The sequence below is a fragment of the Balaenoptera musculus genome, chromosome 7 (genome assembly GCF_009873245.2).
Source record: "Balaenoptera musculus isolate JJ_BM4_2016_0621 chromosome 7, mBalMus1.pri.v3, whole genome shotgun sequence".
In the NCBI taxonomy this organism is placed as follows: Eukaryota; Metazoa; Chordata; class Mammalia; order Artiodactyla; family Balaenopteridae; genus Balaenoptera; species Balaenoptera musculus.
The window spans coordinates 31,609,513-31,624,477 of record NC_045791.1 but is presented as its reverse complement, the minus strand read 5'-3'; the positions used below and the strand labels follow the sequence as shown (position 1 = coordinate 31,624,477).

Below are 14,965 nucleotides of genomic sequence, written 5' to 3'. Positions count from 1 at the left end.
ATGGGTAGAAGACCTAAATAGACATTTCTCTAAAGAAGACATACAGATGGCCAGGAAGCACATGAAAAGCTGCTCAACATCACTAATTAGAGAAATGCAAATCAAAACTACAATGAGGTATCACCTCACACCAGTTAGAATGGACATCAACAGAAAATCTACAAACAACAAATGCTGGAGAGGGTGTGGCGAAAAGGGAACCCTCTTGCACTGTTGATGGGTATGTAAATTGATATAACCACTATGGAGAACAGTGTGGAGGTTCCTTAAAAACTGAAAATAGAATTACCATATGATCCAGCAATCCCACTACTGGTCATATACCCAGAGAAAACCATAATTCAAAAAGACACATGCACCCCAGTGTGCATTGCAGCACTATTTACAATAGCCAGGTCTTGGAAGCAACCTAAATGCTCCTCGACATACAAATGGATAAAGAAGATGTGGTACATATATGCAATGGAATATTACTCAGCCATAAAAGGGAACGAAATTGGGTCATTTGTTGAGACGTGGATGGATCTAGAGACTGTCATACAGAGTGAAATAAGTCAGAAAGAGAAAAGCAAATATCGTATATTAACGCATATATGTGGAACCTAGAAAAATGGTACAGATGAACCGGTTTGCAGGGCAGAAGTTGAGACACAGATGTAGAGAACAAACGTATGGACACCAAGGGGGGAAAACCGTGGTGGGGTGAGGATGGTGGTGTGCTGAATTGGGCAATTGGGATTGACCTGTATACACTGATGTGTATAAAATTGATGACTAATAGGAACCTGCAATATAAAAAAATAAAATAAAATTCAAAAATTAAAAAAAAAAAAGAGACCACCTGAGGCCAGATTAAAGGAGTGCAGGCCCTGCATACACCCTGATCCTTATCAGCAACCCTGGCCTTGAACCATTGTTATAAAACTCCTCACTAAATCCTCCCGGGTTGGGACCCACAGTTTGCGAGGGCCTGAGTCTGCTGTCTCCCCCTTTGCCTGGCCAAGCAATAAAGCTATTCTTTTCTACTTCACCCAAAACTCTGTCTCTGAGATACAATTCAGCACCGGTGCACGGAGCCTGAGTTTTCAGCATCCCAACCATAAAAAAAAATAATGAAAAATAAAGAATGAACTAAGAATATGAGTGCAAGCAATCCACCAATGTAGAATCCCACATGATTTATAAATTGCAAAGATATTTAACCTCTCCAGTAATTAGGGAAATGGTACAATTTAAACTTTACAGTTAAACCTTTTTTTCTGCCAATCTGGTGGGTGTCAAAAGTTTATGTCTGATGATATGATGACTATTACGTTTGTTGCTGCTAGTAGTGTAAATATGTATAGGTACTTTGGAGAGCAATATGGAAAATTAGGTATCTAGAGAGACTCAAATACACAAGAAGTCATGTACAGTATTGTTTATTGCAGCCTTGTTTATAATCCATCCCCCAAAATGACAGATACCCATCAATAAGGGAAAGAATAATTAAATTGTGCATATATACAAAGGAATATAACAGAAAATTAAAAAATAGACCAGAATTGACATCTGGACATAGATGAATTCTAATGACAGATGTTTAGTGAAGAAAGAGTAGCATTAAGTACAATATGGTATTTATATAAAACTTGAAAATTACTCTGTATTGTCTAGGAATACAAAGATATGTAGTAGAAGGATGAAAACTTGCATGATTTTTTTGCATGGAGAAGAGTAGAGAGTCCAACCAGGGCAAGAGACAGGGGCTTCAACTCTGTAAGTTTATATTTCGTAAGCTGAGAAAGTGGTCATGGATATTCATTATATTATTCTCTTGCCTTTTTATATGTCAAAAATATTTTATAATAAAAGGAAAAAGAAAAGGTAAGAGAAAGGGAAGGAGCTACTGGGTACCTGGATCCCTCCCAGTATGGGGAATGAAGGACAAGGATTACCCAACTTTTTTGTTCAGTTAAGGACCCTGGGCCCTAGTTTAAAAAGGGAGAGTTCAAGGCAATAGAAATAAAAGCAAAAATAAACAAATGGGACCTAATCAAACTTACAGGCTTTTTTTTGTACAGCAAAGGAAACCCATAAACAAAGCAAAAAGAAAACCTAAGGACTGGGAGAAAATATTTACAAATGATGTGACAGACAAGGGCTTAATTTCCAAAATACACAAACAGATCATACAACTTAATAATAACAACAATTAAAAATCCCAATCGAAAACTAGGCAGTAGACCTAAATAGATACTTCTCCAACGAGGGCATACAGATGGTAACAGGCACATGAAAAGATGTTCAACATCGCTAATTATTAAAGAAATGCAAATCAAAACTACAGTGAGGTACCACCTCACACCAGTCAGAATGGCCGTCATTAAAAAGTCTACAAATAACAAATGCTGGAGAGAGTGTGGAATGTAAATTTGTGCAGCAACTATGTTGTTGGGAATGTAAATTCGTGCAGCTGCTATGGAAAACAGTATGGAGGTTCTTCAAAAAACTAAAATAGATTTGCCATGTGATCCAGTAATCCCACTGCTGGGCATATATTTGTACAAACCTATAATTCAAAAAGATACATGCAACCGTATGTTCATAGCAGCACTATTCACAGTAGCCAAGACATGGAAACAACCTAAATGTCCATTGATAGATGAATGGATAAAGAAGATGTGGTACATATATACAGTGGAATACTACTCAGCCGTAGAAAAAGAATGAAATAATGCCATTTGCAACAACATGGATGGACCTAGAGATTATCATACTAAATGAAGTAAGTCAGAAAGAGAAAGACAAATACCATATACTATCAATTATATGTGGAATCTAAAATATGACACAAATGAACTTATCTACGAAGCAGAAACAGGCTCACAGACATAGAGAATAGACTTGTGGCTGCCAAGGGTGAGAGTGGGGTGGTGGAGGGATGGATTGGCAGTATGGGATTAGCAGATGCAAAATATAGGTAGAATGGGTAAACAACAAGGTCCCACTGTATAGCACAGGGAACTATATTCAATATCCTGTGATAAACCATAGTGAAAAAGAGTGTATATATATATGTATAACTGAATCACTTTGCTCTACAGTAGAAATTAACACAACATTGTAAATCAACTATGCTTCAATAAAATAATTTAAAAAAAAAAAAAAGAGTTTCTAGTGTTAATGTCCCAAATATTACATGGCATATACTTACACTAAGAAATTACTCATTGTTTACCTGGAATTCAAATTTAATGAGATGTTATTATGCATTTTTATCTGCTAACCCTATTTATATGACTAAATTTAAATGCTGAGTCAATTATATTTCAATGAAAAATAAATTTTTAAAAAATTAAGTAAAATTTAGATGTTAGGAAAGTTACAAATAAAGAAATCTTCAAATGCAGAAGTTTTTGTTAGTCATTGGACAGAGAACTTGCTACATGGAGGCAACTTGTCCTTGCTTTCAAGGAGAGTTGTTTCTTGGTATAATTTTGTTTTTGTTTTTTTCTTTTTAATACAATTGAATATAAAGTAGCTCACTTCTGTCACTTAAGACTAACCTGGATTGGTTGATTGGGTGGTAAGAAAGTTTTTACAAGTCACACTTCTGCCTTTTTGGTTTGGTTTAGTCTGAGGCTTTAATTAGTAGTCTTACTTATTTTTGGTCTCTTCTCCTCACCCTACTCCTTTTAAAATATTTTTCTTTTGAGGAGCTGTAAACAAACAATATATGCAAATGAAAGGGGTAGAGAGAGCAGCAAGAATTTTTTAATGCTTTACATTTATACAGTTACATGGCATATGAATTGAAATACTGTATTTTAATAAAGCTAAATATGAGAATACCTTTCCCAAGCATTACTATTTACTCTTTCATAACTCTCTGAATTAAGAAGTTTTGTTCAGTAATATCTCCAAAGTGCCTAAGTAAATATGCAGTTGTTTTTCTGATCTGCATTTCCTTAGATGCTTGCTTTAAATCGTGTAACACCATCACACCCATTTATGACTGCAGCAGATCTGATGGAGGCAAACCAGCTGTGTAGCATGGACTCTAAAGCAAATATTGTACATGGTGAGAAACCTGCTTAATTAGTAGTGTTTTAAATGTTTGAGTTTATGTAATGGTATGATTTTCAAAATTATAATTAACATTGGGTATAGTATTTTATATACAGAATACTTTTATATCCATACGTCCTTTAACTCAGCCCTTTAAAAGGTATTGTTCCTTCCATTTAAAGTGAAAGAAACTCGAGGCACTGCCTTCCTGGCTACATTGTAAATCCAGCTGAGACTGTATTGCAGGCGTTCTCGTTGCACCAAGTACTAATGAAGAGCATTGGCTTTTAGCCATTTGGGGTTCACTATCCCTTTTGAGAATCTAATGAAACTTCTCCTCTCCAGGAAAAAAAAAAATTAGATATAATTTCCAGGGGATTAGAGATTCTGAATAATCGAGGGCCCTATGTAATTTTAAAGTTGTATCATAATTGCAGCTCTGGTTTGTGTGGTTAAGTGTTAGATAGTATTGCCTCGAATCCTTGTACCATCTCTGGAAGTTTAGAAAGATCCTATTTTACATATATGAAAACTGAGCTCAGGGAGGTTGAGTAACTTTCTTAAGATTATTCAGATAATAGTGACTGAAACACACTTGAACCTAGAGGGGTGTCTTGACCTCCCTCCACCCCTCAAAACCATAATCTTTCACCTTATCCTTCTATTTGGAGGAAAGTTATTTCAATCTTATGTATCAGTAAATAAACTATACCTCATAGTTTGTTCCCCTTTTATTATAGGTCTGTCAGTCTTGGAAATCTGTCTTATCATAGCAATGAAACATTTAAATGACATCTATGAAGAGGAGCCCTTTAATTTTCAAATGGTTTATAATGGTGAGATGAGACATTGATATTTTCTAACACTACTACCCCCACTGCTTATTTGAAGCTACTAATGCTGTCATTGCTTTCTGTCCAGAGTTTCAGAAGTTTGTTCAAAGGAAGGCCCATTCTGTTTATAATTTTGAGAAACCTGTTGTCATGAAGGTAAGATTTTAATTTTTAAAGGCTTATTTTTACATCTGATTTGATTGTATATATCACAGTTGCACTTTCATTAATTTTGAAACATTAGGTATTATCATAGGAATTTTATTCAAAACAGACCAAAAAAAAATCAATCTAAAAATGAAATGTTTGAATCATTCTGAAGAATGCAGCCAGTTCTTTTTACAGTTTTGGGGGTATACTGCCCTCTACTGTCTCGTCCTAGAACCGGCATCGTGCAAAGGATCTACTCGTTACAGTCATAACCCTATCCCTTTATACCTCTAAGGTTGGCTTTATAATCTCAGCAGTAAAAAGAGACCGAATGAGTCATTAAGAAAACAAAGAATCTCATTGGCTGGTGAGGGTATACAGAGAAAGTTTTGTTAGGGGTGAGGCATGAGTTTTAAAACTTGAGGAACTTTATTCTGGCATACCATTGTCCACCAGAAATATGAGCCACATAATGTAATTTTAGATTTTCTAGTAGCAACAAAAAAGTTAAAAAAAAAAGTGAAATTAACTTGGACAGTAAATTTTATTTACTGTACCAAAATCTTTTGATCTATAGTCAATATAGAAAATTATTAATGAAGTTTTTTATTTTCTTTTGTGTTAAATCTTTGAAATTCTGTGTTTACATTTAAAGCACATCTTAATTCACTGACTATTTATTCATTGGAAATAATTGCTGTTTAGATTCCTTAAATTATTTAGCTGAAGTAGATTTACATTATGAAATTGTTTCAAACATACAGATTTTCTAAGTGTTAGTTTTTAAATTAAACTTAATAAAAATTAAATAAAATTAAAAACAGAGTCCCACATTTCAAATGCTCAAGAGCCCCGTGTAGCTAGGTTACCTATTGGACAGCACAGCTCTAGAGGACTTTATGGGAAGAAACACCTTTTTTGATTTTTTTTAAGCAGTGGTCCCATAACTTCTTTAGCATCCTTTATAAGGGATTAGTAGTCAGAATTTTATTTCTTACAGCAACCAAAAAATGTGAGATCAGGGCATTGCCATTTCTTAAAAACAATAGGAAAAGTATTTAGAATACTGGAGGTTGGTTTTTTCCTCCCTTCTTAATGTCCATATTTGTCTGATAGTCATAGCTTGTGGGAGTTGTATGAGTGGAAAGGTTTAGCTGAGCACTTAAATTTTTATGAGTAATTTGAAGCTGCTCATTTCTACATTTTAATTAAATGAGAAAGTATTTTGCTACCTAGAAATATTTTAAATCTCCTCAGTTTTATTCAGCCAGTACCTGCAGCCTCTGGTATTTTCTCATTTTCAGAAATTAATGGTGTCTGAACTGTTTCTCTTTTCATCAGAAGAATTTTTATAGTACATAAAGAATATATTCCAACAGTATTTTTCACAATGAGGCTTAAGAATAGAAAGCTCATAATCTATTTCAGTGTATCAGTATTTAATGGTTAGTAGGTCATGATTTAATGGTTTATTTTTTTATACATTAATAAAATACCTAACAAACATGGTTAGAAAAGACATAATACATGAATGTTAGAGGTAAGAGGAAGCAGACAGTAAAGAGCCCTGTTAAGGTGGGGAAGATGAAAGAAAGGGACTTTCTGACAGGTTGTAGTGGTCTCTGTCAGACTTCTTAGGGAAACAGGAGCCTGTCTTCTCCTCCATACCCGTACCACTCTGCTGAATCATTTATTTATAGGATTAGCTGAACAGGTGTACTCCTACGGGTCTTTCCTGCCTCCCTCTCTTTTTACAGCTATATTAAACTTTTACACAGCAAAGTCTTACAAAGGTAGAAATAAAATGTAAAGGCGAATTTGAGTAACCTAGGCAATTAGTCAAAAAGTACTGGTCTTATCAGATCTTAGGTTTTTATAGAGAACTGGAAACTGTTAACTTAAGTACTAGGAGGAGATATGACGTAGAATGAGGTTAGGAACAAAAACCATGTTGTACAAACTGAATTAAGTTTGCCCTGTTTATATTCAGTGATGCAGGGACGGATAACTGTATATTGACACTGCCTCGTGTGATGTGTGAAGTTTTCATGAGGTTGATGAGAGTTGTTTTTGAACTTTACTGATATCTATTAAGTTTTGTTTCCTGGTACTCTATTCCACAACTGACCAAAATCCTAACTGTTCTCTGAGTTAATGTTGTTTACTTTACTTCCCCTATTCAACCTAAACTATTTCTTTCATCTTTCAGGCCTTTGAACACTTACAACAATTAGAATTAATAAGGCCCATGGAAAGAACATCAGTAAATGCACAGAGGGAGTACCAGCTGATGAAACTACTTTTGGATAATACGCAAATTATGAATGCTTTGCAAAAATACCCTAACTGTCCTACAGATGTTAGGCAGTGGGCAACATCCTCCCTAAGCTGGTTATGAATATAACCATGGCTTCAGTTGTGAAGTTTCAGGCATACTTCTCTAAAGAATGTTGTCCTTTAACAAGATATGTTATTACATTTTCTTATATTTATAAAAATGTATTTTTGTGTTTATGGGAGACTGTTAACACATGTAGCATCACGGCTGCGCCTTGCCTTTGAATCACGGCACATGAGCAGTTACATGGTTTATAATTCCAGTAATTTAGATTATGTTGTAGGTAGCTGTTCAAAAAAATAAATATGACTATTTCAGGGATTGAATCATATGCTTATTTAACACTTGTGAAGTATTTATGTGGTACATTTGAAGAGTTCACTTCAACCCAGCAGCCAGATGTTTTTACAAACCTTAAACAAAGCAGTAAAGAAACAATGGTAAGAGTTGAGGCGTAATGAGTAATCTTTTGGTCCTTTGGGAGGTGCTGCAGTTTTTCTGTATTCATGGAAATTTGGGATTCTGTCCCAGACCCAGGCCTTCTAGTTCAGGAGACTGATCAGTTTGGCTAGAAGATGGTTCACATGGAAGAAGAAAGCAAAAAGTTTGAACGTTTTCTTCCAGGCTTCTTAAAATATGGTACTCATACCATCTACAGAAGAATCTTTTGTAGCATGTCTTAAAATGCAGATTCTGGGGCCTGTTCTAGGGACTAGCATTTGTCTTTCTGACACAGGCAGTTTAGGGGATCCTGTGAACCCACCCCCACAGAAAATGGAAAGTGTATGACGGTGCTAGCTAAACCTGCTTGTATCAAAATGTGGAGCCCTAGGAGGGAGGAATGTGGGAATGGCAAAGCATCAGGAATCCATGAACTAATGCTGGTATATGTTTAAAGTGAAATTTAGTAAGCATTCGTTAAGTGTTAGTGACTTCATTTATTCAAAAATATTTGATTGTCTATTATTTTCATGGAAGGTTTACTAAAGACAGACTCCCTATCCTTGTGTAGTTTGTAATCCTTTTAACTGTCAAAGAAAGACCTTATGATATTTAGTTACTGTTGTTTACAGGTGAGAAAACTAACACAGTAGGTGGCCCTGTCCAGAGGATTGACAGACCCTGGAATTCAACTCATTTCGTTGACACCAAAACTCAGTAATGTGTTCCTTACCATGTATTTTTAAAAGTATACTCTAAAAAACTACTTACTTGGTTTTTTAAGAAGTATTGCATTTAGAATGGAATATGAGATTTCTGTGCATAAAAATAGCTCTTTAGTAGTTGCAACCTGTTCTTTGCATACCGGCATTCTAAGTTTTCAGATCACTGTCATTTACTTTTCAGCAGTGTATTATGAAAGCTAAGGCTTGCACCCTGGTTCTATGCAATAGTCTACAGAGTTTTAGGGGATATTTTGCAAAAATACTTCCCATGGTGGCATCACTATTACCAGAAGCAAGGATTTTGCACTTGAGCTAAGACTGTCCCTTTAAAATTTCTTCTCAACTGTTTAAAGAAGTACCCTCTGCTTAAAGGCACTGACCATAAAAGCACCCAAAGAACTGGCTTGAAGATTGCAAATTTTTATCAGCTTAAGATGCCACTAAAAGGTTGAGAGCCCTCACCTGCCTTACAGAAAATCCATCAATATCAGTGAAAGAGCTATGAAACACACTAGAAAAAGTAGGTTAGCAGAGGTCATACAAATGAAGCATGTGCCTACATTTCAAGGGCATTTTTTTCAGAGGAATGTTGATGTTCCCCTTTCCACATTCCCTAATACAGAGAAGCTAAATATACTTAAAATTTTCTAAACTAACTTCATCTCTTAAATTGCTTAAACCATCATGAATAAAATAAAAACCAAATCTGAAAAGGCCCTAGTAAAAAGCTTTCGAGAATAATGTAAACAAATATGGCTTAAAGATATTTTCATTTACTAGAGGAGGAATGTAGCCTGTTAACAGCACAATCAAAAGACTGAAAACCAGGTGAGGAGGAATGTTAGCGCCATCAGTGCAGTTTTCACTCACGTGATTCCCTCCAGGTGCCCTACCAAAAACAGGATCTTATTAAGGAAAAAACAAAGTCTTTCCAGTTTTGTGGACATGCATGTGAATGGCTCTGAGGAGTCAAGAGCTGTTGGTCCAAACTTACCACATCATAATGCTATATATGTTGATTATATACTATTAACTGTCTGAAGAATCTGTTTTGCAGAACAACGCTGTGGAAACAGTTTCGGTCTTTCCGTAGAGATTCCTTGCAGATTCCACCATGGTTTGCATTTTCATTTGGTTTTAGAAGACAACACAGGTTCTTTCAAACCACCATAACCTAAGTGTTGCCCTTTCCTTCACCTTTACCCTAAAAAAATTGAGAATCCATGGGTGTGGACTGTGACGCTCAGTGTGACAAGGTAGGGCTCTTCCACCCCCACTGTCTTCGAAAGTCATGGGATAAACAAAGGAATTTGCAACACTAAAAATGTAAATGAATGCTAGCTTCCTTGGTGAGCTCTCTTACCGATTACCCTAAGTGAAAATACCAGAATTCTTCTGTTCAACTGGTAAACTAGTTATAGTTGGGAAGAGTAGTTTATGTCTTTGATGTCTATTACCTAAGCCACTTTTTTAAAATCTCCGTATGAAAAGCCAAGGTAACTAAGGCCATTTAGCCTCTCTTAAAATTGGCAGGACCAACATATGTAGTTTAGTGGGAATACAATCTGCTGACACAACAAAGGAGGGAAATGCCACAACTGACAAACCTCCCTTTCACTTATCCCCATTCTTGCAAATCTCAAGGTGTGAGCCTCACTACAAATTATAAAGCTACTGTTCCCCTCTTTAAGAACGTATAACTAAAGAAAAACTTCATATGCAAATCATACCATATTTATTTTTTTATTTAACTTGGGAATGGAATGGGGATAGCATACATTTTATTTGTACAATATTTAACAATCACTTACCCAAGGTGGGGTTTTATGGGACTTTTTTTTTTTTCTTTTTTAACTTTTTGTTAAATACTTGCAGAAAAAATAGCAAGTACAATTTGACAGTAGTACAACAACCTGTGCCCAAAACACTGACAAGAAATACAGAGTAAAGCTAAAATAATTGTTTACCAATATTTTGAGAGGTAACAAATAGGATATGGGTTGAGACTGCATAAAAAATGTACTGCTGGTTGAATATCTGAGGTAAATGATGTTCAATCAAGATGCTACTTGTATCATTTTGCCCATAAATCAGTAAATAATTTTATGCACATTATACCAAATGTTCCTAAAAAGTAATATTTTAAAAAGGTAAAAAAGAGAAACTGGAAAATATCCGTGGTGAAGCATTTTTTTAAAACAGTAATCAGTTTATTCCACTGAACTATCATCTGGCCAGGATTTTTTCCCCTACCACCTGCATTTTACTTAAATGTAGCTGTTACCTAGGAGTGAGGAAAGGGGGAAGAAGAGATTCTTTTTAGTTTCATGATATATGACTCATTTTTAAGTTCTAAACTATTTTTTTTCCTGATTGTGTTTTCGAAACATCACCTATGAAGGATAGTGCAAGTTCACGGGACCAACAATTGTGAGGCACAGTCTCTGTTCTGGAATTCACAAGGTACCTGTAATAAACATTCAAACAAGAATCACACATCACATGCTAAAAACTTCCTAGCATCTAAAATACATACAAGAGCTGTGCAGGGCATAAACTTCGAATAAAGCCAAACACTGGTTAATCCATCAGTCCTATGGCAGTTGATCATAAAGCATTCCTTACACGGAGATCTGGGCAAGGTAAAGAGTATAAGTTAGAGCAGCAGTTCTGATGGGTGTCATAAAGGCAAAATACAAGACGAATCATAAGGAGCACCATACACATGAGGAAAGAATTACTGGGGTCTCAGTGTACCCCAAAACAAATCATTTTTCTTTTTTTGATCTTTCTTTTTTTCAGTATCCCTAAGCTCAAAGTTTTTATTAACTTGCCCACTTACACTGACTGTAAACCAAACATGAAAATGCCCTGCAAAAGAAAGTTTTAACAAGACTAGGTATCAGGACAGGTAGTCACTGGAACATTCTTACTTTACTGCTTATAAAAAGTATTTTTCTGTCAATGTAATTCTCAAAAGAAGGATACAGGTTTTAAAATTGGTTAGCTAGAGTTAAGTACAATAGCCAGGATTTCTAAAAATTTTTTCTAACATGAAGAGAAAACTTTATTTTGTGAATAAGTGGTCTTATAAAATTTATCTCTAAGATTCACATAAGCCAAACATTCATCATAATATTCCCTTTTGTTTTCTTTTGGTTTGATTTTTTTTTTTTTAACTGTTAAAAACAGGACTGTTCACAACAGGTAGAAATTAGCCTTTAGGAGACCAACAGCTTTCCTGTATGAACATTCTCACCATCTTCCCTTCTTAATCAGTTTCCAAGTGGAAGCAAAACCAAACCAAGTACTTTTTGAAATAAAGGTGAACTCAGCATTGAAATGGGAATTCTTAGAAATACCACAAAGCCTTGGGTACATTATGTGACCAAGAGCACAAAGTTCTGTATGGTGTGTGGCACACAGACAACAATGCTGTTACTCTTCTTTCCCTCCCTGCTTAAGGAGTCTGCTGACCTATGTATTATTTATAAATAATATAATTTATTATTCCCAGAGATTAAGTGCATGTTTTATGTAAAATGTAGTGTACTGTGTGGTTAAATAGCCATTTGAAGACAACACATTCACAGTGAGCTCCTGATAGGGACACGTAAAAAATTCTTTTATAAAATTAATGTATGGGTTTTAAAATGACCTGACAAAAGAAGTACATAGCATAATACTGGCTATTTGTTGGTCATCAGTAATCCAGAAATTCAGGAAATTAATGTTTTACTTTGGCCTATAAATTTGAGAAAGAATCCAATTATATTCTAATGTAATATTGTTTTGAAAAGCACTTTGGCACCTACCTACCGTCAATTCCATTTTCTTATCAAAGATAAGGCATGAACTATCCTAAACTAATAATCAGGGTTAGTTGTAAAAGCAATTCGTGGGAGGAGGCTAAGCTATGTTACCTATATATCAACATTGGTTACCTCTAAATGTCATTGCATATTTTAAGTTATAAGAAGTTTAACTTGTTATCCCTGATTTGTTTTAAAGCAGTAACATCTGAAATCTGTGCTTAAAAACTTAAATCTCTATCCTAGGATAATTCTTGACATATCACAGACATCAAATATTACTCTGACAAGATGGCACCAAGCAGAAATATAGTGATAAAGTTACAAGTCTCAAAGCAGAGAGTGAGGAATTCTGGGTAATGACACTTCCTGAGGTGATCCTAAAACAGTGATAAAGAATGTCCCACACACTGTTTGGTGAAAAGAAATACACTACAATTTTACATATATAAATAGGAAAAAAAAAAAATCTATTTTAAAAGAATTAAAAATAATGAAGAGCTTTCCAGTGTTACAGCTCACTTTAAAAAATTTAAATCATGCTTTAAATTTTCAAATAGTCCCCAAGCACAGCACACCTAGAAAAATATGTAGGTAAGTATGCAATATTTTGGGAACTGGATATAAGATGATGAAGCTTTAAAACATGGGAGAAAGAGGGGAAAGACACCATTTTTTCATTTCAAAAAACAGCACTTTTTTTTTTCTTAAATCACAAGCTAGCACAAGAAAAGCTAAAACACTGCTTTACGAATGGCCACTTTCTGTTGGCACTAAGCATAGCTTACCTTTTTTCTTAAATAACACAGTGAATTTGTAATACCTTGTTACAAAACGGGTCAATTTATTATTCAAATTTTGTTAGTGTTTTCAATTTTATAATTTAGCAACCGTGGAACTGAGGTATACCTTGTTGAGGGAGGTTAAAGTAATGCTTGGAAGCCTCTTTACTGTACCCCACTTAGATGACTTTGTTTATGTACACAGAACAGCAGCACACTAAACATTCACAAGCTGTGTCATATTGGCATTACAATAGTCATTTATAGAAACACAACAGCAAATGCAATAAAAACAAGTTACCCTTTTTAAAATCTGAAATGAAAAGTTTTTGATTTTAAAAAAAAAATAGCAGTAGTTCATTTAAGGAATTAGTGTCTTCGGACAGACATTAAGAAATCTGATGTCAGTTTTCAAACAAACACTTGATTAGCCTGGTCCAAAAAGATCCTTGAATTTGGAGAGGGCCACATTCTTCATGTACACTTCTTCAAAAGTTTCTTTTTTTTAGAGTTTGCAACTTTTCTCTTAGTCTCATGTCCTTCATGTCTCTGCTACAGGCAATGCCATTAAGTCTCCCAGAGCCACCTTTTGAAACGAGGGTCTTCTTTCTGAGATGTCCAGGAGACATCCTACTCATTTCACACAGAAAATAAACTGTAAGCAGTTTCGTTAGCAGCTCCAGTTCAGAGTCCCGTTTCTCAGTGTGTACACATGGTGCAACCATCATAGACTAGATTCTTTGGGAGGAAAGTCAACATTTGTCACCATCGTGACCACTGTTACAATGTCCTCTGTGGTAATGATATTTGTTAGTCTTTGCATCTGAGTAATTCTTTCACCTACACATCCAGCTGATAACCTGGCTTCTGCATCGTGATCCCAACATTCTTCTATCGTTTCACAGAGCATTGCCATTCCCTAAAAAGGAAAAACACATTCAAACACCACATCAGTTTTTGTTTTCTATTAGGAAATAATAGACTAAAACTCGCACAAAGAAATTGCTATTTTTGTGGGTTAAAGAAAGTTTCAAGATTAGCCAAGTTTGATATTTGTCAGCATTCACTTTTGAGTATCTATTATACACAGACACATGGAGAAAAGCACTGAGAGAAATCAGTATTTTTTCTGAGCATTGGGACTATCACAGCAGGTGATTTTTTTTCTTTTTTTTATTGGAGTATAATTGCTTTACAATGTCATGTTAGTTTCTGCTGCACAGTGAAGTGAATCAGCTCTATGTATACATATATCCCCTCCCTCTTGGACCTCCCTCTCCCCGACCCAATCCTACCCATCTAGGTCTTCACAGAGCACCGTTTTTTTAATTCCAAAAATCCCTGACCATTGTTCATAAACCAGGTAATTTAAATGCTAACCTTTGAATTGGATTCAAAACCAAGGCTTTAAGAAGTTTACCAATTTTTGTTTTCTTAGTTAATATCAGCATTTCTACCTTGCAGTTGAAGTAGGAAAAAAGGTTAGAAAGCCAACCTTAAGGATTTTCTACCTGGCTTTATCCATGTTTCTAATTATATCTAGACCAAAATAACCAGGGCAATTTTGTTCCAGCCTTCACCTACTTAGTCTCTTAAGTTCTTAAGAACGTGAAAATCATCCAGTCCCAAATCAAAATGCAAAAACTGTCATGGAGAGGTGAAAACTGGGCGCTTCACTTTCTTAAGTGACCTGGGAAGGTGGTGATCAGCAAGGTTACCCGACTATCCACAGGCTCAGAGCCAGGCATTCCTCCCCTGGGAAGATCTCCAAACAGGGGGCACACTCATCTGCACAAGACCACAGAGCTGAGCTCCCCAAGGCTCTGACCTCACC

The 14,965-nt window shown here is 35.4% G+C and overlaps 2 protein-coding genes across 5 annotated transcripts in view; one reads left to right on the top strand and one right to left on the bottom strand.

The window, feature by feature from the left end:
* Positions 1–8,372, top strand: part of ORC4 (origin recognition complex subunit 4) — a 99,642-nt gene extending 91,270 nt beyond the window's left edge. For all 4 annotated transcript variants that reach the window (XM_036857410.1, XM_036857409.1, XM_036857411.1 and 1 more), the window contains 4 exons: positions 3,955–4,063; positions 4,791–4,886; positions 4,972–5,039; positions 7,243–8,372. In XM_036857410.1, the coding sequence (XP_036713305.1) occupies positions 3,955–4,063; positions 4,791–4,886; positions 4,972–5,039; positions 7,243–7,431 (462 nt within the window). In that variant the 3' untranslated portion in view covers positions 7,432–8,372. The remainder of the gene's footprint in view (positions 1–3,954; positions 4,064–4,790; positions 4,887–4,971; positions 5,040–7,242) is intronic.
* A 3,135-nt stretch (positions 8,373–11,507) lies between these two features.
* ACVR2A (activin A receptor type 2A) overlaps positions 11,508–14,965 on the bottom strand; it is an 84,891-nt gene continuing 81,433 nt past the window's right edge. Inside the window, exon 11 of the mRNA XM_036857407.1 lies at positions 11,508–14,050. Coding sequence (XP_036713302.1) covers positions 13,856–14,050 — 195 coding nt within the window. The 3' untranslated portion in view covers positions 11,508–13,855. The remainder of the gene's footprint in view (positions 14,051–14,965) is intronic.